The sequence below is a fragment of the Corvus moneduloides genome, chromosome 14, assembly GCF_009650955.1.
Source record: "Corvus moneduloides isolate bCorMon1 chromosome 14, bCorMon1.pri, whole genome shotgun sequence".
In the NCBI taxonomy this organism is placed as follows: Eukaryota; Metazoa; Chordata; class Aves; order Passeriformes; family Corvidae; genus Corvus; species Corvus moneduloides.
The window spans coordinates 10,661,293-10,687,756 of record NC_045489.1 but is presented as its reverse complement, the minus strand read 5'-3'; the positions used below and the strand labels follow the sequence as shown (position 1 = coordinate 10,687,756).

Sequence of the window (26,464 nt, the reverse complement as noted above, 5' to 3'; positions counted from 1 at the left end):
TTTCTAAATGAGCTATGCACTTCCCATGCTTTCTAAGCAACACACTTCCAGGACATTATTGAAAATCCTTGTAAATCTCTCATGTATTCAGAGTAGTGAGTAGTTCTGCTGCTACAAATAATACCAAAGAAAGTTTTTATACAGAAGCCACTAGAAGAAAGTTACTGAATACTGATACTTGAATATATTGTACAGCTCCCAGGTAACTCTTATTAAAATCAGCTCCCAGGGCATCTTTGTCCTGCTGCTAGCCTCCTTTTCAAAGCCCCTGTGCTTCCACTCTGTTTAACTGCATCCTTCATTTCTGTCTCTTTAAACACTCAGCCCAATATTAGAGGCCATGGAATTTCTTCTCTGTTTCTTTAAGATACTGAAAATCAAAGTAATTTGAAAAAAAATCTTCCTAATTCAAGCTGTCAGAATTTGATGACTACGCTAATTATTTTTTCACATTTAGTCTGAATAGAACTCTGATTATAGTTTTTTTTAAAAAATCCTAAACCTACAAGCAGTTGTCATCTCACTAACAGGTTTTTAACCCTTTAATGTCCCTAAGTGATTACAATTTGCATTGCTATATAGCTGTATCTTTTATGATATTAATGAAAAAGTTGCAGTAAGGGATATGTATATAAAATATAAAAGTATACCTTTTAAAAGTTAACAAGCTTTACCACAAAGCATTCATGCAAAGTAGGACAATGTGTTTGCTCTCCATTGCACTGTAGAAGGTTCTTTGTGTGACCTACTTCCCAGTTTTTCTCAGACAATTTACATACTACACTTACACTCCAAACCATCTCCTTGCTGAGATTTAGTTTAGTAACAGTTTAAGTTAAATTTGGTCCATCTCTTTCATAGACAGGACGTTGAGCCACTTGCCAGGTTCTGCAGCCTGTGAGTTGGAGCCAGGTGATCCAAACAGCCTCTCTCACATGACTCAGGTCAAACTTAGGTAACCAACCATCTGTTTAAATAAGTCAGCACCACACAGTGTGCAGCCTTAACTAAACAGACTATTTCAGGCAAGATACACCAGCTCATGGCTAACAACCCCCCTTCAATTTCCCTTGATAAGTACAAAAAATCCTCCCTGCAAGGAAGAATGGGAGGTAGGAACAAGGCTGTCAGCTTGCCAGTCCGTATCTGTCCTGAAAAATCCCTGTATGCATGAATTATCTGAAACACTAAACTCCTCACACAGGCACAGAAAGGCAAAATAAAACTGAATTCTTCATATGTGCTGAATTCTTTATGAATTTCTAGTCATCATCTATTCCCAAGACCAAATCCAACCAAAAAAAAATACCAATACTATTGTTAGATTCATAATAAACAAACTTTAATCTATCCAAACAATAGATTTTATTTCTTCTCCAATTAAAACATATTTGTTATCCTTAATAACATTCAGGTTAAATTAATAAGTTTACTTACAAAACAAAAAGCAACAGAAAGCAGCCTCCTGTTATGATTTTTTTTTAATGTGAGAATAAAATACACTGATCAAGGAACACCTGGGTTGCAGTTTAAATATTCATACCATTACACAGCACAGTTTTTAAAAAAATAGAAAAGGTAGATAATACATTTCTGTGTATTCAAAACTTTTATAACATGAACAACTATATTCTGTATATTCTATATTTTAAACCTTAGTGTGTGGAACTCAAAAATACATACACAGAACATATCAGTAGTTCCATAAAATAAGGAAGTGACATAATTCAGCAGAGTGATCATAAAACAGCTGTACTTAAATAAAAAGCTGTGATACTTCTAAAATTAGAAATGGAGGATCAGTCCAATAAGAAATAGTTTAAGTATTTTAAGGTGACTCTCATTAGAATAGTCCCTAACTTTTAAATTTAAATGCTGTAAACTGACAAGAACAAAAATGAAAGATTTCTAACGTTGCTAGTGAATTTTTAAAAAGCGTTTTCTAGGAGATAAAGTTTAATCTTCGCCTATGAAAATATAAGATATGATGCAGTGCAAAGTATTAGCAGATAAATCAGTTAGGATTATGCTGTGTTAAAAAAAACCCCAAGAAAAATGCCAAACTGAACATTTTGTGTAGGGAGCAAATTTAAAATGAGCCTCCTCTCATGAAGGGCACAGGGTACATAAAATCCCCTTCATTTTTCTTGAGTTCTCCTTTAATCAATAACATTAATGTACATTTTATATACAGATGGATCTTTGTGAAAAACAGATGGCTAAAACCAGTTTACTGAAGCCAATTTATACATCTGAACCAGAAAAATACATAGGGAGACAGGAATTAAATTAAAACAGACAAACTTAACAAAGTAGCAGAAGTAAACATAAGGTGAAGTATTACAGCAGCAGGTTTTTGTGTATTGTCTGAATTATGTCACAACCAAAGTTACAGAAAAAAGAGACTATTTTCAATCTTACATAATATTTTTAAAAAGCTAAAATCTCAGGTATAATACACATGTATACAATTATATTTTGAATTAACTTATTTACAAATTTTATATAGGGACAGGCTCTTTGTACAACTCTGTTTGTACAAACTTCAGTCATAGTGTCCTACCAAAGTGAAGCAAAGGAATGATCTCATATATAAAAGCTTACATTACTTGGGCTTTTCCATATCAGGTCTATGAATTTAAGTTACAAAATATACATATTTGCTTTTCATACATATTGCTTTTTACATACAAGAAATTCACTTAAGGAAAATAATTTGTAAAGTGTTAAAACGTGTAGAGCTTGACAGCAGAAAAATCTAAATCCTGCCATATGGTTACATTCTGGAATTAACTGCACTTTTTACATTACAGTACACATTTTTAAAGTAATAAAACAGGCAACACTTGCATCCATAGTGCTGTGTGTTTCACTAATACATAAAAATTTCCTGTATCTTCGTAATATCTGTACGACACAGAGGGCATTCATTAAGTAATTGAGCACATTCCTTACAGGCAACTAGGTGACCACAGGGAATGAAGACAGCTGATACGTCTTTAGCCATACAGATTTTACAGAGCTTTTCCTCCTGCAAGCGTCTTAACTTCTCTTCAGTACTGAGGTCTAAAGAAAATAGACACATAAAAAGAAGTTAACATACTTAGTACCACTGACTCTTGTTCTTTTTTTTTTTCTCTTTACACACAAGGACAAAGTTTTCTTCATATGATTTAAAGGTCACACCCTTAAAAAGAACAAAAAAAAAAATATTAAGAGAGAAGAATCCCAGCTGCAGGATGGAATCCTCTTTTTTTTACTTTCCCTTCTATCTCATTACATCTCCCAGGCCAATGCAAGCAGGGAGTGCATCTATCTATCTTTGTAAGAGCTTGAAATACCTATAGAATTTAGGATATGCATATTTCAATCAGAAACCATTCTTTGCATGGACCTCTCACTGACAAGTTCCCCAAAATTTGAGTAGAAGGTGAAAGAAAGGATAATTGCTACTTAAGAAATTAACCTTAATTACTTAAGGTTAAGTAATTTGGATCTTATTTCTTTTTCTGAGTTTCCCCAATGAGAAAAATGAGGATGTGATTTCCTTCCCTGCCCCCATTTTCAAATTGCCCGTATTTCAAAAAGCTTAAAATCTGTAACACAGAAAGAGTCAATCTGGCATTGTATATGAGCTCTTTATTATTCCAGTATGCCCCATTTGAAAATACAAAATTCAGACACCCTCCCCTGCCACTTGGGGGAAGCTCTGCACAGCCAACCACCAAAATAAGGTCCAGCTGCACTGCAAATTCTTTTTCCCCCACAATGTCCTATTAAAAATCTTATTAAAAGGAGTGGGCTGGTAAGATCTCTGCTTATCACACCAACCAGATGGTCTTTGCCCTCCCTATGAATTCACCCATATGCTTGTCTTAAATTACAAGTCTCCTGAATCAGAACTCCTGGGTTTGGTCTATTTGCAGAGTGCGCCACAAGGGCTTTCTGAGCGTGACCTGCACATCGCAGCAAAACTGGAACATAAGTAACTGAATAGAAACACCATTTAGAAGCACGCTTGTTCTTACTGGCCAAGAACAAAAATACTTCTACCCCCAGCAAAATTATATACTGCAAAATAACTAACCCCCCACTATGACTTTTTCATATTGAATACACTGAATATGACAGTGTATCCCTGTGTCTATTTCATTTTGCCACATCTATATTTCTTCTTATAACTATATTCTTGTAGTTATTCTTGCTTTTGTTTTTAAATATAATTGTCACAACAATTTGGCCTTTTTTTGTTAGCACATACAACCTTTCTCAGAAGCACGCTAGACTGTCAGTGTTACACACTTCTGAGATACCAATACTACTTATTTTAGAAATGATATTTATAAATGCTGCTACACTCAAATATGTTAACATCCTGTTTGTTCAGGGCTTTTTTTGCACGTCCCAAACCAAATGTCTTTAATTTTAAGTTACAGTATTGTAACTTTACCATAGGTAAGACTGGGATCAGAGAGTAAACAGGTAACAATAAAAAGTATTTCACAGACTAAAGAACTGATATGAAAGTACACACAGAGGTTTTGTAATTGAATAAGCTCATCTTGCTCAACTGGGATTTCATTTGGTTCTTCTTCCCTTGTATTTTCTTTATGAGCACTTAAGTCTGCTACCAGATCCTCAACAGATGTGTGACTTTCTCCAGTCATCTGCAATCTCTTTTCCATGGTGTTCCTAATCTCAGACAAACTGAAACCCATGGCTATGGCACTTTGTACCAAAGGATTCTGTAAGAGATCATCTAAAACAAGAAATTAAAAACAAAACAAAAACACTTTAAGAAGGATGAATCTGATTATCTGACAGTATTCACAACAATACTTTAAGATACATATTTGCAAACAAATATGTAGCCTAAGGAACTATATTTCCAATTTGAGACGTTTGCTAATTGTAAAGACTGCAGATTTGAGTTTTCTTCTATCCTAGCTTTCCCAGTCTCCCTTCATTTATTTATATTATAGAAATCCTTCTAGATTTGCTGTTCAAATCAACAAACATGTTTCATGTAACTGTCACCACAAATTCTGTAGCTGAATGTTAAGTGAAATTCATCCAAAATTCCAAGTCCCAATGGATAAGTAACATTACACCAATTTTAATTCAGTTCAGGGAAGAAAAAAAAAAAATCATACATATGTTGAGAGAAACCAGTATGTAATTTGAATTTATTAAACCAAAACACAGCAGCACTGTGTTACACCACCACCAAGCAAACAGATCTGTCCATGGTAAGACACAACACTACTTGGGGAAACCATTTTTCAGTCTGTTGGACCTTCCCCTTCATTTTACTAATCAACATTCAAACAGCAAAATTTTTCAATTTTTAATTCTTAAAAATTAAGCCTTTTTTTAAATAAAAAAGGTTCTTTTAGTTTCACTCTCATAAATGAGCCATATGGGAGAGATTTCAAAGCAGGTTTTGTGTAACCACTCTTACTAGCAACAGCTCCCATTCCCTGGGATGAAGCTGCTTGACTGGCCTCCTACTACCTCTTTAACTGTTTTATTTTTTTATTGCTGGTATTTGTGAAAAGCATTGCAGGAATGTGTAATACTGAAACACATAACAAAGTGCTTCAGCTTGCTCAGCTTCCTAGTCCTTGCCATTGGACAGACCAACTCTTCCTGCCCCGTGAAAAAGGACTGTTTCCATTCAGTATTCTTTAACATTCATCCCAAAGCACTAATTCAATACTGGATGCACACTCACCAGCTATAAGACTGCATCCGATACAAACATCTTCCATAGTTCACAACTTTTACTTTACAGTATTTACCAAATTATATTACCCCTAAGAGAAGTAAAATACATTCTGAAGTTCTTTAGAAGCAATGAAGCAATGGAAGAATATCATCCAACAATTTGCCTGTCATGCTTGATTTAAAAATATAACAGGGTTATTTTTAAAATCAACCATTCCTGCCACTATACATTCAAATATGTATATTCCAAAACAGGGGGGAGGCTGTTTGTTTTAAATAGATACCTTTAGGAAGTATTGTCCCTTCAGCAGCTTCTGTCTAAAAGTGAAATAGAAAGAAACAAAATTATAATTCTGGAGAAAGTAGAAGGAAATGTATACAGTTACAAAATAAAAAACAGCTATTTGATCTCAAGTTATTTTAGTGACTACAACTAACCTGCTCTGAATAAATGATCAGTATTTTGTTAAAATTTTAACCCATCTTGGCAATAATACTATGTACATGATTCTTAGTCTACAGAAGAATTCTAAAATATTATCAGTTTTACATTTTAGTGACTACACACAAGTTTAACAATGCTCTACCAAGAAGAAAAGAAAATGTATCTGCTATTATTCATCATAAACCTTAGGTTCCCAGGCTATAAAACAAATGGCACTTGTTCAGTATCCAGTATACAACGTTCACAAGGTACCCTGGCTATGATCCATAACCCAGCAATGGAGAACTGGGAGATCTGTGCACTCGGATTGACAGAAACAAAATACACTGCAATTCTTTCACTTTCTGCCAATGAAAGAAGCAGCAGGTGGATTAAGTGATAGGCACATCATTAAAAGGTAACTTCATGTAAAAATTTTTTAGATTTTTTCTATTTTAACAAAAAGATTAATAAGCAAGAAACCTACTGTTGAATCCTTACGTCCATCTCTTAAGTGAACATTATTTATAAATTCTATCCCCTTTTCCTTGCTCACAAATCTGCACCTGAAAATAAGAATATTTAGATTTAATAAAACTGCATTAGCAGCAAAAATTTGTTGCATAACTTTGGAAGCTTTGATAAGTTTCCCACATTATACAGACTGCCTGCTTTTAAAATCTCTAAATGTTTAGTCAACAACCGTGATGTCGCTGTAATATTTCTAAGAACACCTTAAGCACTACTTATCTTCTTACATTTTTGGTGAAACAGAAAGCTTAAGAGTTTTTGGCCATGACAACTCATGACACAGATTTCTAAAAATAAAGACTCACTCAAATGAAAAATAAACATTATGTTAAAATGCTGGTTCTTTTAGTCTTTCACAATCAAAGCAAACAGTCACTGGTCAGACAGGTGCCTTCCATGCTTTCTTGCATTATTTCCCAGCCAGTCTTAGCCACTGGGCAGAGTTCTTCCCGACCAGAAGATTTAGGGAATGGTATAACTGCTTGACAAGAGTTCTCCAGCTCCAGCAGTTACTTCACCTTCAGGAACAGACAGCTGCTGTGAGACTGACACACTGCCACTGAGGCTGATGTGCAAACAGAACCCCCAAAAACCAGTTTATGATCTGAGAGGAAGTAATCAAACCCGACACAATTTATGCAATCTAAACCAAAATCAAACCCATAAAAGAGGCGCAAAATGTAGAAAGAAAACATTCCTTAACCATTCACTGCACCACACTAAAAACTTGGAATCATATCTCTTTCAAGTGGCAGAGACTAATAATTAAAAACTGCGTGTACCACTGTTAAAACAGGGATCAGCTAATGCATAAATACCAATCTCCAACTTCCAGAGAGCCATTCACCACAGAAAAGAAAATTGAGAGTCAATGCATAAAAGACACCGATTTTATCAATGTTAGACAAGTAACTAAATCTTTGTATTTGGATGACTTCTGTTCACCTGTGAGAACTACTGAGTCATACTGTTCTTCCTTTCCTCAAAACAGATTTTAGACGACATTGGCAGTCTTTCTAAAAACTATTTCTGGTACTACTACTACGACTACTATTACCTGGAATCCCTAATCCTTTATAATTAGAGAGAATTCTGTTCTACATTCCACGCCGCTACTGACTTCTTCAGGTTTGTTTGCACTGTGGCAGCTGTTTAGTCATTTTGTATCCTGGTATAAGTTATAAACTTTTGCAAGTACCAAGCTATTACAACAACCATTACAATGTAGCACTTGAAAAACAAGAAAAATCCCTCAGATACATATTGACAAAACTACACGATTCTTCTTGCTGAGAAAGCAAGCATCGCTTAAATCCACACATAGGTATCTTCCCTTTAATAATGCCTACAAATAAGACAACATAAAATTATTTTCATAACTCTAAACAATGTTAAGCCATAATCAACCTTCTCAAATAAATAAGACTCAGACACATACCAAGAAAACACTAAGAGATACCTTACCCAGGAAACCATTTGGCATGTTGATCCCAAGGGTCTTCATTTTCCTTCCATTCTTGCAATCCTCCACCACAGTGGAAACATACAACGTGATCACCATTACCTGAGGAAACACACAAGAATAAAGTTACATACTTTACTGCACATACATACTACGTGCAGGCATAATACCAAATTTTCAACTAAAATGTTACATTATTAAGAAAATAAATATTTCTTATACTGATTCACAATTTAAACTGAAAATAACTCCATTTTAACAGAGAACAACATGCATGATTTGAAACAAATGTTCAGGGGAGAACCAAACTTAAAGAACCACAAAATAAGAGAAGCAAGTTTTCCTGAATTTTATTTTAGTAAGTAATAATACAGACAAAAAAAAAAAGCTAAAAATAATCTATTATCAAGGAGCTCAATCCAATGGTAAACAAGACCTGAAAATGGCTGCCACAAAGAATGAGAGATGTTTACATGGCAGTGTGGTCCTCCATTTCCCATTAAGATCAACAGGCCCTAATCAGCAATAACAAACCCAGCTGAGGAGAACTGCATCCTCTCTGTTCTAGCACTGTGCCTACTGTGATCCAAGACTGCCCCAGAAACTGCTTAAACATTGTTTTAATTGGAATGAGAAGAGGTATGGATAGGGTTTCCCTAGAGAGTTAAATTCCTCTCAGGCCACAGGGAACAGTTTTCACAGAAGTCACCTGAAGAGTCCTCGGTTTGATAAGCTGGTGCTCAGTTAGTGCAACTCCACAATACAGATCTTTTGGTACTTTTATGAATCCAAGAAGAAATCAATAAAATAGTTCTACTGGGTACAAATATTGCCCATTTATAACCCATACAGGAATATAGCAAAGATTTTATTTATGGCCACGGGTAAAATAAATGGAATCAGATTAAAAAGTTCTGAGAGCTACTAAGAGAGAAGTCAAGTAAGATGAGAGCAAGAAATTATCCCAGATAATCCCCTTTTCCTTGTCACCAAGTAAGAGCAACACTTTGCACTCGTACAGGATCTCTCACTGAGGAATTTCAAAGATCTTTAATGGTACTGTGCAATTTCATCTAACTGAGAAACCAATGCACAGAGACGGTGTCTTATCCAATTCAAACACTACATGTCTAGGAGTAAAAGCTCTTCCACTGGCACCACTGTCTTCATAAAGTAGGCAGTAGTGGTATTTGCTGGTTTTGGGTGTCCACGTGCCATGATAATGCAAACATGCGTTAACTAAGTAGAATGGCACACAACCAGCTTTGTCTTGTTCACAGGCTTTTGTACAGGCCACAGGCCCATTCCTTACACCTAAGGTCTGGAGGACAGCACTTCATTTCTTAAAAAATAACAACTCAAATAATTGTCTTTGTGAAAGATGTATTATAAAGGTTTTAATAGGCAAGAAAATACTTGGCCGTTTTACTGCTAAGAACAAATTTATGATCAAGTCTATGCCTTGCTAGGAAACCATACCTGATACAATGTATACAATTTTACATAAGAACTGTGGAAAGTAGTTTACAGAGTAAAGAGATTCTGGCAAATTGTTCCATATAAGAATTTTAAAAATTGAGGGTTTTTTTCATAACAAGACACTTCCTTATGTACAATTTCTTTGCAAAAGGTATTAGCCATTTCAAGGTCTGGCTTACCTGTGCTATAGAATCCAGCTTCTGCAAGTTGCTTCTTGTCAACAGGATATATCCAAGATAAAAATGTCTGTAAACGTTTTCCATATTTTGCCATAGAGGGATTCCTTGGGTGCTGTGCATTGTTCAGACCACTTATGCCAAGCTCAGCAGGAATAGATTCACTTGAAATATTTCCAGCACCCCGGCCCAGGACAAAAAGGCATTTGGGAAAATGCCTCTTGTGTTCTGACCAAGCTCTGTCACTGGGTTCCCAGTTCTTCAATTTTCCACCACAACAAAAACATGCCACTTGATCACCAACACCTGTATAATAAAATCCAGCATTAGCTAATTCCTGTGGTGTCAACTGGCCATTGAGGGGCCAGTTGTGAAAAGACTTCAATCTTGCTTCTTCACTGCACATAGCAGGATTTTTAGGATAGAAACTATCTGACATATCCACAACCTGCCTAGTTCTCAAAAGGTAAGCTGCCTCCACATCAGGGTCATCCAGAGCACACAGGAGGACTGAATTGCTGGAACCATTTTCAGTTCTATTCTGGTAGTTCTGGGCAACAGGATCCATGCTATTTTCCAGAAAAGCAGATTCAGTAATAAACTTGCAGCTGGGAGCAAGGTGTTTGTGTCTCTTAATTGCAGAATCCCCAGGCATCCATCCTTCAATAGTTGTATGGCAACTGAAGCACTTCACTTTGTCACCTTCTCCAGTATAAACAAAGCCAGCTTGTGCTAGAGCTAACACCGAAATGGCACAGCCCTGTGGAAATCCAACAAAAGTTCCCAGTCGGTCACGTTCCTGTGCCCATTCCTGGGCTCCATCAGTGTCTGCAGAGGCACAAGCTTCTGAGTTATGTGGGACATTACACGACATCTCTTCATAAGCAGGGCTCTCCTTTAGATTTCCTAAACAAAGAATATATGTTTTAATTTCCCAGACAGAAGGATAGATCACATCCATACACAACCCTGGAGACTGGCTAAATTCAACTACCATCCTTTATGTATTAAAATAACAACTCTTCCTCCTCTCCCCCATTTCACCCTTGGCTGTATCACCTGCTACACAGAGGCAAACACCAAGGTATTAAAACCAAAATAATAAAAAAATTGTGAAGAAAAGCAGGAAGATCAAGATATCTTAGAGGCCTATAAACATTTACCTGGAGAACACACAGGTTTATAGCTTTAAAAGTATGTTCTTTTTTTCCTAATAAAGATTGCAAGAATGAAATCAACAAAATACTTCTGGCCAAAACTCTGCCAAAAGGCTTCTGAACCTGAAATACAAAGTTACTAAATTTAAAATACTGATCTAAGTCAGACCAGAGTTGCAAGATTTTAGAGCTCAATTCTCAAACACAACTACATATTATCCTCATGTGAAGGCCATGACCCCCATGCCCATTACAGGTGGGCAGCAACTGGTAAAAAAAAACAAAAAGAAAAACCTTTTTTACTTGTGTTATATTGTAAAGACATACCTCAATTTATATTTTAGCAAAACATCTTGTGAAATAAACTATCAGATATTTCACCGGGGCATTTTATCAAAGTGCTGTGCACTGCTTTTAAGATCAGTGTCTTGGGACTACCCAGCACTAGTGTTCATGTCCGGCATATTGCTTCCACTTTTCCATGCCCTGCCTACACTCTCTACAAAAATTCCTGTACCTCTGCCATCACCTCAGCTTTTCCTCCCTTCCCTCCCTGAAGGAACATCATTCTTTTTAGCACTTGTTCCTACCCCTGCCTACACTTTTCCACGGTGAGTACCAACTACCAGTCCTGCCTCCCATCCCTTCTGTGCCAGAAGGCTGCTAAGAGCACTCAAACAAGCCAAGCCCCATCTTTGTTGAGGATGAAACAAAGCAACTTGGCTACAGCGGGTCCTGTGCAAGAACCACAAATTGACAGTCATCACCTTCATCCCAACACAGATGAAGTCAAAGCACAGTAAACATTCATCTCTTGTCCAGACAAGTGCAGTGATACTATTGACTTAAAAAGTCTTGGCTATTGCTGATACACATCTTAAAGTGGTAAATTAAATTATAATGAGACTGCTCAAATAAACTTCTTAGCATAAAGCAGTAATAGTTCAGCAATTAGCAAAAAGAAAGGCATATAAGGAAGAGCAGAGTATGTACTTAACTGAACAAGTGTCCCTCTCTATTTTCCATAGGAATGCTGAAATATATCTATTTCCAGTCTATATAATGTAGGCCAGCACACAAAAGCATAGCTTCCTCAAGACCTGCATTAATGTTGATTATACATTCTGTAATGTCAATGCAGATGTTCCAGTGATTGCTTCTATAACACCAGATTTAGCTTCTACAAAACCTGTTTTGGGGTTCAGAAAGGGGAGGGGGAAATTAAAATGCCTATGTATTGCAGGATTGCTGCATCCTCTGCCAAGATGACAAAGATAATTAACCTATAAGCAGGTAGGGAAAACGTGACATCAAACACCTGGCATGGGTGCTTCACATAATAACAGATACGAGATTTCTGAGCACCAGCTTTAATTACTTCTTTCAGTTCATTACTAATGTAAGAACACTAGAAATATGCTGTGGCTTTCTGTTTTAGCTTAGCAAATTCAAAAATAGCATCTGAACAAATTGCATTGACTAACCTACAAATCTGACCTATATGCTTGTTTTGACTTCGAAGAGCAAAAAACCCCAAACCAGTAATTACATTTAGTAATATGAAAGCTGCCATAAAACATGTATTTTTTATATACATGCATAGAAAAGTTTTTTATACTGAAAGCTTAAAAGCTTTCATGTTTATTGCTCACATTTATTTCCTTATAAAATCTTATTTTAAAGCCTCTAGAACTGTTCCTGTAAAGATCTCAAGTGACCTTAAGCATCTATCACTACTACACTGCATCCGTGAAAGAATTGGTGTAACTCAAAACCAACTAGCTGCATAGTAATTTTCTTATCTGCATGCCTGAAAGACTTTCTAAAAGAACACAAACAAAGCCTACATCACATCCTTCAGAGTCTCCTTCTCAAACTGTTCATTAAAAAAACCAAAACAAATGCATATGGCTTTTGCTGTATGAATAGCAGTATATCTCTATTTCTATTGTATTTATATAGAAATGAGTTCAGCAGCAGTGAAAAAAACTCTTCCTATTTAAATTTTTTGCATTTTAATTGTTTGTTTTATGTACATTAGCTTTTTTCTACAATGCTATGAATACTTCAAAAACCCTTCTGTTAACATGGTGAATAAAAAAGAAATTATGCCCTCTATATGGTAATAATGAAAATATTTGCCACATTTGGATTCTCTGGAATTAAGCAATCCATCTCAATCCTCACAATCAAAACAGTATGAAAAGCACATACCAAGAGACCAGCGAGTACTGACACAAAAGGTACAATCACAACGGATCAATTCTTTAATATGAACTAGCTTTTTCAAATTATATCAACCACATAATTTAATCATGATGTCTTGGAGCAGAAAGGTTCAACTATGATTCTAAAAGCCTCTCAAAGCCACATCTAATTACTGCAATGACAGAAGCAGGACCAGTCCCTCTCAGGTAGATGCAAGGTTTAACAATGCTCCAGCCACATTATGAAGCTCTTCCCTTACAACAGCCCCACGAAACATGGCTGGTTTACATTTCACTATAGTTTTATCTATGAGAAACATCTTATCAAGCATTGAGGCAAACTCCTTGCCTGTGTAAGTACTGTTTTATATACAATATTAGTGCTACTTCAAATACAGTATCATGTTCAATTATTTCTATTTCGAACAACTGTTAAAAGCAACTATTCAAAGTGTAAAATTACAGCTACCTTAGGAAGAGTATTTCTGCACCGGTTTTTTAGCCATAGCCTAACTCCAGTTAGTTGGAATAATGATTTAGAACAATTATCTGGCATCATAACAGCACTCAGACAGATATTAACTGCAGCAGAAAAATGACTGAGGGTAAATTTTTGAATAGTTTATGGCTAAGAAACATAAATTCACAAAAATCTGCCACCTAAGATGGGCACACAAGACTTTACAATATATACCAGTAGCCAATCTGAGTTCAGAGTATACTCTATGTATACTGAAGTTAATTAAGCCATTTTGCATAGGTTTTATTTAAGGACACGTGAATTAAAGGTAGAAGGTCCAGAAATGTTAACAATAATCATTTATAAAACCCAGATATTTTAACTATTATTGAAGCATTATATATCTTCTTATACAGTGAATAAACAAAATCTATTTTAGCCTGAAAGGTTTCCAGAAATTGAGCCAAGTTTAATCCTGCTTTTAGATATCTGAAGGCTATTTGCCACAAGACACCACCCTCTTTCAAGCTGAATTACCAATTTATATAGCCTACTGATTATGTTTCAGAAGAAAAAATAAAGACAAAAATATATAGCAAAAATGTTAACTTATTCAAAATGCAAAATTGTACACTGTTGTTCTGCAAAACATGTTTAATTCAGCTTTAAAAATATTAACAGGTATTGATTTTATGCAAAAATACAACATGATCATATTATCTAGATCTGAAAACCTTCAAAGGAAAAGTAGAAAACGCACTTTTCCCTTTCAACTATATTTTTACTAGACATGATTATTTCCGTCCTTAACCCTAAACCAGATTGGCATTATAAGGCGTTATTTTTAATTCTTTTACATGACTAGCATGGGAGTAACCTCCAAGTCAGAAATCTACTTGCACAGCCTCATGTTCCTGACCAAAGGGTACATGTTAGTGTTTATTGTTGACTGAATTTTGAAATGTGAGTAGTACACCAAGCGAATATCAAAAAGAACATACTGTACCAGCTGACACACAGATTATGCATATGTCACTTCAATGAACTTCAGTTTCTGCCTGCTCAGCTGCAATTAGATCAAGGAAGGTGCATGCTGCTAACTGAAAACATACTTATAAAGATTATAAAAGTATAAAATGACCAGAAACATGACTTATTTAAACAGTGTTTACAAATTTTAGCATATTTGTATCTAATTATCAACAGCCATTTTTTAAAAAAGTTCTGTTTATATTCTTTTTAATTTATTTTAGAAAGAGAGTATATATCTACAGAATGCCTCCTGATTCAATGCCAAAGCTTACATAACCCCATCAGCTCAGCTTCATTTGTCTGTTCTTCCAACAGGTCCTACTTAGCCTCCCATCAGGGTTTGTCATTACAGGAAGTCAGTCAGTTGCTCAAGGTTATAGTAGGCTATTATATCCTCCTAATTTCTGACTTTAGTCACAAAGATTTCTACGCTCTCCCCATCTTCAAAATGTACATAACCAGGCAAACAGAAATACACCATTTTGAGAACTATTTTTACATTGTGTTTTTCTTCATGAAGAAGTCATACAGGTATGGAATAGAGAAACAAAAAAAAAAAGGATTCATGGCTGCTAAGGGCAGAGAAAAAAAATCCTTTTTGTGAACTTGCAAGTTAAATGTCATCACAACTTCAGTTGTATGTATGAGAAGGAAGGAATAAATACCAGCTGCTATAGGAAAAACTGGCATGCTGTAGCCTAAGCTACTGCTCCTGTGGCTAAGAAACAAAAAAAAATTACTGAGTCAACAAGGGTTATTAAAAAGAACAGCCAGTAGTAAAAAATGCCTATTAAAACCTGCAGTGCCCTGAGATGCATCTTCTTTCCTGAGTATGAGCTGCGCTTCAGCTTTTAGTGCTACATCCTTCTTTTACAAATAATTTAAACTCCTAGTTAAAGAAAAATATGGAAAAAGAGGGCGTTTTTCATCAGGGAGATATTATGATATGAAATTTCAGTTACAGCAACATGATTCATGCCACAGCAAAACTGCTGAATCTTCTGGATTCTATGGCAAAGTTGGAGAAGCATCGGACCGGCACCTCCTGCCTCACCCACTGGCGAGGGCGTTCCCTGCCCTGCCAGTGCTCCTGCCCACAGCAGCCATGCTGAACTCATCACTCACAGTCACTCAGCAGCAGCCTGAGGCAGAACAGCATCCTGATACTTTCTGGTGTCACAGCACGAATGTTTTGCTATTAAAGAATGAGAAGAATACATACATATATATACATTTATATATAAAGTGTGTGTATTTATACACGCACATCCCTCATCATCTTGTAAATTTGGAAATCTGTCTTGAATTATCCTCTATATTTTATTTTTAGCTTTGTCAGGAAATGGGGATGACTTGGGAATTATTTCTAATTATAATATTTTACCAAAAAAGAAATATGAAAGTTGTGCCTGTTGAAAATACTCTGCTTGCCTTTCTATTTAATAAGAAACTCTCCAAAACACTGAAGGGGAAGGACAATGATCTGCAAGATATGTGCAGCTTCATTTTACATTTTATATGACAGGAGTGACACTCAATTCAAGCTTTGCAGTATGCCTTCTTCATCTTAACAGCATTCAGTCTTCACACACAGCTACATTTTTCATGTTTAAAAATCTTGCGGTTTCTAGAGCCTGACTTTAAATCATCATGCTCAGAATATTTTGGATTAGAACTCTGCAAAAAAGACCCCATGCTATGAAAACTAAAAAGCAGCAAAGGACTGCACACTGTTAAACAAAACAATACAAAAGGTACTTACAGTAGTTTTCCCTAAGGAATTAGTATCCAATCAGACCAAGTATAGCAATGGATTAATCAAAGCAGATACAGGTTTCATGGCTATTTTCCACCAATCTTTAGAACAAATTCCAATACTTTCATTCCTGTTGGTAGAAACAAAAAGAGGTTAAAAACCTTCTTTTTCACATAACCTTCAGCACTGTTTATGAAGCCACAACTTTGAAACTATGAACAAAACAAACATTTTAAAATTCTCTCCCTTGGCCAAAAAATCCGAACTAAAATATATTCTAAATTTGAAAGAGTCTGAGGTCAGGGAAAGTCTGAAATGCCTATATTTTACTAAAACTAGCAAAGGACATAAATTGGGCATATTCCAGAAAATCCAAAGACAACAAAACAAAATCCTGGAACTAAAAACTAGAGGGCAGCAAAAAGGAGAAAGAACGTAACAGCAGACAGAATTAAATCCCATGATCCAGACTTCTCTTCTCTCTCCTAGGAAATTCTGTATCTGATTATAAATTGGATTTTCTGGAAGTCTTCAGCTCCCTGCAGCTGTACCACCCACCTTGGGAGGACAGCAACAGACAGAAGTCCTATCACAGGTACACACGGCCTGAAATGAAATCCATTTTCATACTTCTAAAATTGAGATATGAACACACATTTCCTTACTTTTCTGGTAACAAATGCAAGTCTGTCTTGTATCAGTGGGAGCAGTCAAAAAAACCCACAACCAACCACCCTCATCAGCATTCTTTCACTTTTGCTGCTGGTTGCAAAGAGCAAGATCAGGCGAGGCACAGAACAATCATTAACTTATTCCTTTGCCCTTCTTGGCCAGTGCTGTAGGTGCCAAGCTTTTCATAAAAGGAAGTAGTTGGGGATTCTTTAAAGGACCTCAAAGAAAACTTCAAAGAAATCAAGTAGATAGCAAAAGGAAGCAATTAAGAAAATGAAAAATATCCAAATAAAAGCTAAACCAACCAATCCATCACACAAAAACTTGCTTTCTTAAAGATGACACTTCACTGTTGTCTTCTCTGTTATGTGGTGACTTACTTCAGGATAAACAATGAGTAATTAAGTTAGTGTATTTCCTACTGCTCTTTGTCAAGGTATTAGATTAAAAAAAAAAGTATTTGACAAAAAGGTAAAAGAGGGTTTTTTCATGCAATTGGTTGCTTTTCCTTCAAAAACGGTCTACTGTAAGATCTTGAAGTTTCTATATGTTCATTAGGAAACTAAATTCTCCCAGTTAGTTACATGAAGCATTGCAATTAAAGTCACAATGTAAGACTGTAGCAGTGAAGGGATCATGAAAGTAGTGCTGCAAACATGTTTGCATTTTAGAGCAGATGCAGATTAAGAACAGTGCAAAAATTACCCAAACCAATATGAGTACTTACACCCATTTATAGAGCTTTCAGCAGGAAGACAAAAGCATCAGACAAGTAGTACAGAAGCAGAAATACACTTACTGTTAAAGAGAAAAATGTAAGCATAACATCATAGACGTTGTGCAAAAGAGAACTGCTTGAACTTAAATTACCGCTGAAAAATACTACCTGAGTGAACTTCTCCCTGTAGAATTCTTAATAACTACTGTAATCTTAAAAAAGAAAAGCTGAACAAAACTGCATTTTTATTAACAAGAAGCAGTTCTAGAAAGCGACGGGCCTAATAAAAGAAAAATAATACAAGAGTGGGCAGGCAGAGATAATATTCAAATATGTGAAAAGAACCACAGAGACCACAGAAGCGCTTATTAGACAGCTAATTTTTCATTCACTTTTGTAAAGAGCAGCATTGAAGATTCCATCCGGAGCGCTGCGGACCCTCGAGCCGGGGCACGGCTCGGGACCGGGTCTGGGCTCCGCCGGGGCAGCCCCGGCCCGCTCCGGACGCTCCCGCGGGCGGCGGCGCGCCCGTCCCCAGGGCAACGCCTCGCCGGCCGGGACCGCCCCGCCGGCTCTGCGAGCGGCCAGGGGCAGCGGCGGCCGCACCGGCCCTCGGCACCCCCGGCACCGCCGTGGGGGCGGGAGCAGAGCTGAAGGACCGAGCCCCCCGCTCCACGCGGGGAGCCCCACCAGCGCGGGCAGCCGGGGAGCCTGGCCCGCCTCGGAGTCCCGCCGCCGCCCCGGCCCCGCCGCTGTCGCGGGCACTCACCGGGCACATCCCGTCCCGCACGGTCCGCGGCGCGGGAGCCGCTCTCGGCAGCGCTCTCCGAGAAGATGGCGGCTCCCGGCAGCCTCAGCGCCGCCCGGCAAGGGGCAGCGCCCCCTGGCGGGCCGATGGGGGTGCGGCGGGCGGGCTCGCGCCGGCGGAGGGCGGCGCGTGGCGGCAGCGGGCGGGAAGTGCAGAGCGGCCCCGCAGCTCCGCGGCCTCTGAGCCGCCTCGGCCCGTCAGCCCCGCTCCTCATTCCCCTCATTCCCCTCAGCCCCCTCGGTCCCCTCAGCCCCACTCCTCATTCCCCTCAGCCCCTTCGGTCCCTTCAGCCCCGCTCCTCATCCCCCTCAGCTCCTTCGGTCGTCACAGCCCCGCTCCTCGTTCCCCTCATCCCTGCTTGTCATCCCCCTCAGCCCGTTCCGCAGGCACATCCCCTCCGTTCCCTCGGCCCCCTCAGCCCTACTCCTCAGCTCCTTCCGTTTCTCCGTCCGCTCCGTGCCTCACTTCCTACCGGTCCCGGCTCCGCGCCGGCCTCGCCTCTCCTCTCCTCCCTCAGCATCTCTAGCAGCCCCTTCATGTCACATCATCTTCTCCAGACGGTTTCAGGTCTGGAAAATGCTCATCCCAACGCTCTCCTTGCTCTCACCTCTTGTCCCCGCAGAACTACAGCTTGTTACGACTTAAATCTGTTAAACCAGAATTTTTTTGGACTTGAATTTTCCAAATCAGACAGAAACCTGAGGCTATTTTCTTTGGTAGTTGTATCCAAAATCATCTAATCATTCTCATGGCTAAGACTAAAATGGTCTTGAACATTAAAATATTGCTTTAACCTTTCTCTGTTTTTTAAAATCTCAACTGACCTCACTTATGACCCAACACATTTATATGTCGCCAGAGTATTTGGTTGTATGCAGGGGACCTGCTTCCTGCTATCCTCGGGAAAACTCAGCTATTTGGAATAATGTTCTCATGGTTTTTGGTTTTCCCCTTGTGCATGTCAACAGTAGCAACTCACTTTTTCAGATCACTGTCTCCAAAGACTTTGTGGCAGATAGTGTGGACAATATCAGGAGAAGCAGTGTAATTATACAATGTATTAGAATGTTTGCAGGTTCCAGGGCTTACACTGAAAGCCCTTTTGAGGAAGGATTGCTTCTCACTTTGTTGTCTAGCACCTACTAAGGTCCCAGTTTGATTCAAAGCTTCTAGTTATTACAAGTAACTATAGTATACAGAAAGTAATGAAATAGTAACAAACTCACTTTGATTGAATAGAAAAAACGGATAATGATTATTCAGTAATCAACAACAGTACTCAATAACTTAGGATGCAATTCCACATACCACTTGCTCTTCGTTCAGAAAAGAATGACCCACTATCTGTAACATACTTAGTGATGTAGCACAATGGTGATGTGGAGCCTATAAGAAATAAACAGCTGTACTGAGTCACATCCATCTAAACTTATTCCACAGCAGACCAAAGCCAGATCATTTATTTAAGAATCTTCGGCACAATAAGAGGTTTGCACCTTAACACTGCAATGTGAACATGAATATTTAATCTTCTAAGTCCTTGTAATACCACATTATTAATACGTTCATTAGCAGTGATTTTCACAAGGGCCCTTGCTCTGTTGAGGTTTGATACTTCTCCAGATGAAGCAGATTGTTTTCAGAGGTCACAAAGTGGTTTTGCAGACACCCACTTTCAGGTTTTGATGTCTAAATCAAAAACTATGGTAAAAGTTTAAATTGAAAGGCTCCCATCCCTGCAGGAGGTTGAATTAGATCGCCTCCCGAAAACCTTTCCATCAAAAAATATGAGATAAAATAAAACTGAAAAAATCAGATCATACCGAAAGTACAGTATCCTTGAAATTTTCTTTACACAATCATGTTAAAAATTTCAGTCAGTTACAACCTGTTTGAGCCAGATAAACATAAACTGGACTTAGCACATAGTTCTTTGACACAAACTGTTCAGTCAACAATGGGTCATGCGTCACAGAGGTTCACACAGAAAACTGTGTTTGTTGACATTATCCCTAAGAAATTAATGCAATTTATTTCCTACTCATCTCATTAACTAATCAATTGGACCGTTAGTACCAGATGAATGAATGGAGTGAAAAAACCTTTGCAATCCAGAGCTGAGATTTCAGATGTGCAGCAAAGAAGAAAATCAAATATGGAAAAATGACAAAATGGCGCCTTGACAAGGAACATTTTCTCATGAATATGACAATAGAAAATCAAATAACTAATAAGTAACAGATGTCTGAAAGCTGTCTTTTCCCTTGAATTATATCCAGTGCTTTCACTACCATTGGAAGAAGAGATGCAGTCATTTGATAGGAAAGCCATGCATTTGTATGCTGGTCCACAGAAAATCAAACCTAATTCTCTCTTCCAAAATGGGACACTCTTTCTCTTTATCCACAGCATTTACTATTACAGCACATTCTTTCCTTCTTTTTGTTGCAAGCAGGTGATAAACATCATTCTCATTACATTTTCATTAAGGGAGTGGAGGAGTCTGAAGGGAAGTTTGAGAAAAATAGAGGCATAATTATAGTACAGAAACAGGAAAAGCTGAAAAAACATGATGAGCCTTTTCAACTTCAGCAATGAAATCTTATGCAAGACAAACATTCCTATAACTCCCAAATCCATTGCTGATCAGACAATGCAATAAAATACCATCTCATTAAAACTAAAGCCATCAAATAATGGCAACAGTACTGAACTTGATAATACATGCCCTATGGGAAAGTTAGCATCTAAGCATGTAAAAACCAAATCTTCATTTGATGTCTTAGTATGCTACTGCTGAAACTACTTTTCAGTTCACTTCAGTGTGGTGTCAAATCAGAGACAAACTGTTTACTTTCTTTCACAATTCACTGAGCAGACAAGCTAAGATAAATGCCAAATGAAGAGGAAACGCAACTAGTGATTTTTCTTAGTTCTGTTTGAACTGATTAATGCAAGAAATAATTATCTAGAGCCAGGACTTTGGACTTAGCAAGCATGTGACATATGACTACATACATGGTTTTCTATTCATAATTCCTTCATGCTGGAATATTAGTGCTGACACACAGGCACTATGTAAGTCTGATATAATAAGTACAAAAATGGCAAGTTCAAGGCAATGCTTCCCTATTCCCTGCATGCTTCCACATTTATGCCCCGATAGGAGAAAAGAGACAGAGAGGAGCAAAGAGGAATGCTGTGGTTAACAAACACGTCCCTTTAACTGATCACTTTGGTCATTAATTTTCCCCACATCCTGTTGATGATGTCCGAGAATTATTATATATGTGGGCAACTCAACATGACCATCCAAATCTTAGCAGAGTAAATTTATTAAATGCTTTATATTTCTGTAGAAGCTAAAAAAAAAAAAAATTCTTCACATGTCAAAGGCAGGTGTATTTAATTAAGTACCTTCTGACCTTGAACTCACTCAAATGATCAGAAAGAGATGCAGCAGCAGAACAGAGAGCAACAGACAAGGTGCCCCAGACGGCTTTCCAGGCTGGGGTCAAGAATGAGGAATCACGACTGAGAGTTTCAGAAATAGCTTCTTTGACTCCTAACAGTACTTGCAAACCCCAAGTTTAGGTAGGGGTTCAGAATTTCTCTGACTTGGTTACCATTAGCCACAGGCACACTTTAATTTTAACATACTTGGTATGTGGGGTACACAACTCAAACAAGGGTGTGGACCGTGTTGGTAAGAGTTTGATTTACCAAATTCAGGTTTTATCTTCAAACCTTCACATTCTCTCAATGCACTAATACCGTTAACCCCTTACAATAAACCAGCACCAGGCAACTATGCCATGGGATAAGTGCCTGCCAACTTCACTAACAGCCACACCAATAGCTCTGGCAAACTGCAGATACTGCCCACCTATCACAGGGGGTCCGATGCTGGTCAGCACCGGTATGCCACAACCTTCCTAGAGAGAGCATCCTGCAAAGAGCAACTCCTCCACGGGCGATGGCAGGCCTCCCTGGGCAGCACGGGATTTCAGCAAGTGTAGCAACTTCTCTGCTACAAGTGATTCCAGCTCTTGTGATTCAGCTTTGTGAAATCACCCAAGGCGAGCTCGGGAACAGAGAGACAGGAGCCTCGTTTGGTAATTCCACAGAGGTAGCTTTTATTGTCCAGCAGCCCCTGTGGAGGGAAAGCCAGAGACAAAAACTCCCTAACTGAGGCAGAAACAGGGGCTTTTTATGGGAAAGGCAGGGGGTGGAGTAGAAACCAGCTAGCCAACTGGGTACAGGCTATCACCACATAGAAACAAGGCATGCTGGGGGTGGTTCACTTTGTCACCATGGCCCGAGGAATGTTGCTTATCTCTGGTAGTCTTTTTACACTTAGGCCTCTCTCCTCTAAGGGAGCGCAGAGGGCTCTTGTGCCAAGGGCTCACAGCCCTCCACACCCACCCACTGACAAGTGGTGACTGTTTGCAAACATCAGCTTCCTACACTTCCTGCATCACCAGCACTCAGCCAACCCTCCCCAGAAGCTCCAGCCACCTGGAGCTTCTCTGCACACAGGCCAGCAGAGAGGGGCAGAAGGACAAACTGCAAGCACAGGCTGCACAGCTGCTGGGACACCAGCATGGGCTGCCTGGCTCTCCCAACACTGGACAGACACTGCTAGGCAGCTGATACAACAAACTCTTTGTGTGTGTGACCACAGATTCGTTACAGGCTGAAGCTCTCAAAGGGATTTTGGCAGCAGAACGCAGTAAGTCATCCCATTTTTTTGTGGGATATGTGTGTAATCCAAGAGGCGTAATGATACAGAGCCCCATCCTGAAGAATATCCAGCTATTAGATCAATGACTGAATGATGAGCTGTGAGCCCAGGAGTATCTGCTTTGCAAGTTGTACTCTGCCTTTCTGCACTAATGGATTTAGAAAGTGCTACAAGACTCCAAATTACACTGCCAGTGATACTGTCACTGCTAAGCTTGCAAAATATGCAAAATTCATAGATTTTTTTTTTTTGTTATTTTCACACCTGACATACTCTTGAAATTCCAGTAATTGACCTTGACGTGGCATTTTCAAGGAAGGTGTATGTACTGAAAGACAAAATGTCGCCTAATTAATTTATTAGTTTTTTACTGTGCCATCATTCTTCGGAGGAGGCAAGCAGGAATTGTTCATGCAATAGTTCCAGCACAAGCTGGGAGAAAAACCCATTAGATCAGTTTGTCTTCATTCTTCAAATGAATCCCAGCAGTAAGTGTCTCACAGATCTCCACTTCTGCACTAACATTTTGCCATTCGGTGACACTGTCATTAAAGAAATAACTATCCTTTTCCCTGTTGTTGTAGGTTTCTCCATTGCTCAAAGCTGCTGCTGAAACAGATTTTGGGGGGGTCTTTTTGTCTTTCCTTGTCAATGCTAATCAGAAAAAACTAAACCGTATTCTTTAGCGCTATATGCTCTGATGAGAGAGAAATACACACTGAAGTAGTGAAACATATTGTCAAGCAAATAACTGATCTGCTGTCTACCGAATGCTGTTCCAATCACATTACTCCAGGCATTGCTCACAGCACCATTTTTAGCAAAGCCCCTTCTTCATAGGCATTATGCAGAAGAGTTTAATTAGTCTTCTGCCTTTCATTATTCACCAGCAGGTTGCACAAACATACACAGAACCAACAAGTTAAGCCTTGACCAGAAGACTTGCAGGTCAATCAGGTTTGGAAATGGAATCTAAATCTACAGTTGGCTCTTGCCTGTGTTGGCAAGTGGTAAGAAAAACAAACAACTCTGACTGAAACAACACTGATTTCTGTGAGCTGAAAACAAGCAAAGCTTTCCAAAACAGTGTGATCCTCCACATCCACTGATCTTAATTAAATCTGGGACATTTTATAGCTCAGGATGATGCAGTGACACTGAGCTTAGCTATGAAAAAGCCCAAAAGTTGCATGATGTGTTTGACAATCACTGTCTGAGAATGTTTCTCATTTCGGTTGTCCAGATGAATGGAAACAGCTGGTATTAGCTAATGTTTAGAATTTTTACTTGCCTAAACAGCATTTACCAAATGGAAATCATCTGAATAATGTGGAAGCATGTCTTCTTGATATCTTTATTTCTTCCGTGTGAGAATTTAGGAAATGTCTAGAGAAAAAGAACAAGAGCAATCATGAAACAATTACTGATGTTTTTGTTTTTTTAAAAAAGGGAATTTAGAACAATTAGTTCTTACATGGACATAATACAAAAGCCAAATAATAAAAGATATTTTATTCCAAAAAGTCATTATTAATTGTCTGTGCAGAAAAAGTAAAGCACTCAATTCCTCATAGCAGATAATAAAGTTATGCCCTGTCACATAAATTCCATGGAGCAGGTTAATACAAAGGAAATGAGCTGTTGGATGTTTTATTTCTTCTGCTTTTGTACATTTCCAGCTCTCCCAATGGATGTCTGTAGTGTTTATTTAAAAAAAAAACAAGAAAAAATACAATTTTAGGAGATCCAATTACCACTGATATTTTTCTAGCTATTTATTTGCTGGATAATGTACTACACTCTTGAAAACCTTGTATTTACTGTTCAGTTAAATAATTTCCCGCTGCTATCCAGCTGTTACCACAGTGGTGACACAGGCATTTCCTTTAATGTAGCTGGGACAAAGCCTGCAGAGTACTTCTTTATTCAGACAGGAAGCACAGTAGGTGACTTAAGACTGTGCTGTGACATATCCTGCCTTTGCAGGCATCATTTTTCCTTCTTTTCAAAATTTCATTTTATTCCATTATTCAGAAAGGTAAATGTCAACCTGTAGAAACAACAGAAGGAAACACAAAGCTGTCCTGTCTTTTAACAAGGTTCTCTTACTCATTTATATGAATCTTAGGATGCCCAGCATGCTTTTTCTAGCACACAAAAGCCTCATGAAAAGATGAAGACTAAACTATAAAAGCTACTTTATAAAACTAAAATATAAATCTTATTTTTTAACCTAGGAATTCCTCACAATTCAGCTAACATCAGGTGGTACCGAGAAAGATGTTTCACTACATAAAGATGTCCATCACAAAAGCAAGGATAAGGCAAAACTGAATATGACTTTATAGCCTGGAACAAAGACTACTCTGTGTCAATAACATATTATTCTGAAGAGGAATTGGTGCATACTTATTTTTAAAATATTTTGCTTTGCCTACATTACTTTATTAAAATGCATGATTGTCTATGTTTTAGAGGTTATATGTCATATATATCATGTGTATTAATTAACTAGAGTATGTTTTATATAAATCCTACCATTAAATATTTTGTATAGTACCATAGAAATATTGCGGAATCAGACTCTTCTCGGAGTAGATTTTAAAATTGTTTCTGTCACATGTATTTCTACATAGCATGTACTATCTTTTATTTTCAGCCTGTCCCAGTCTATAACCAATATACTTCAAGAAAGAAGTGGTTAAATTCCTTAAGTAAACTTGGTACATGAAGGCAAAATCTCATATTTTTACATTCAGACCTTACACAGCTACTCCTACATGTATCCTTGCACCTAATATCTTTTGCTAGATTCTTGTTTTCTGTTTATGTGTCTCTTAGGTTTATCTTCTAAATAGTTATTGTACTTGCTTATAATACCCTCTCATATTACTCCTTAGGTCTGCAATTCTGTGCCTCTTACCATCCGCACGTATGTTTTAAATATATATACGTATTTTTTAAAATAACCTATCATAAATATGTTAGGCACTTGTAAACTGAGTGTATCTTCTATCACACTGCATATGGTATGCCTGGAACGTGGTCTGTATCTAATTTAAAATGTAAGTATGAGAAACAGAGAATCTGCCTCCTTTATTACTGGTGTTT

General features: G+C 37.9%; 1 protein-coding gene across 4 annotated transcripts; it reads right to left on the bottom strand.

Moving 5' to 3' along the window:
* Positions 1-1,346: 1,346 nt before the first annotated feature.
* XIAP (X-linked inhibitor of apoptosis) lies at positions 1,347-18,676 on the bottom strand. Of its 4 annotated transcripts, none has more exons than XM_032123925.1 (8): positions 18,571-18,676; positions 16,418-16,541; positions 9,803-10,705; positions 8,147-8,246; positions 6,639-6,717; positions 6,012-6,045; positions 4,535-4,759; positions 1,347-3,066 (listed from the first exon to the last, which is right to left on the bottom strand). In XM_032123925.1, the coding sequence occupies exons 3-8, from the start codon at positions 10,671-10,673 to the stop codon at positions 2,873-2,875; spliced, it is 1,503 nt and encodes a 500-aa protein (XP_031979816.1). In that variant the 5' UTR covers positions 10,674-10,705; positions 16,418-16,541; positions 18,571-18,676; the 3' UTR covers positions 1,347-2,872. The 4 variants fall into 4 exon arrangements, with proteins under 4 accessions (XP_031979816.1, XP_031979817.1, XP_031979820.1 ...); XM_032123926.1 differs by lacking the exon at positions 18,571-18,676 and adding an exon at positions 17,077-17,749; XM_032123929.1 differs by lacking the exon at positions 4,535-4,759.
* Positions 18,677-26,464: the final 7,788 nt, after the last annotated feature.

What these genes read in the sequence shown, in the direction of transcription:
- XIAP (XM_032123925.1), bottom strand. Translation starts at nt 10,673, where the DNA reads ATGTCGTGTAATGTCCCACATAACTCAGAAGCTTGTGCCTCTGCAGAC. An exon ending in ATGGACGTAAGGATTCAACA is followed by an intron (nt 6,046 to 6,638) that starts GTAGGTTTCTTG and finishes TTTCACTTTTAG; the next exon opens with ACAGAAGCTGCTGAAGGGAC. An exon ending in TATTCAATTACAAAACCTCT is followed by an intron (nt 3,067 to 4,534) that starts GTGTGTACTTTC and finishes TATTTTCTTTAG; the next exon opens with ACCTCAGTACTGAAGAGAAG.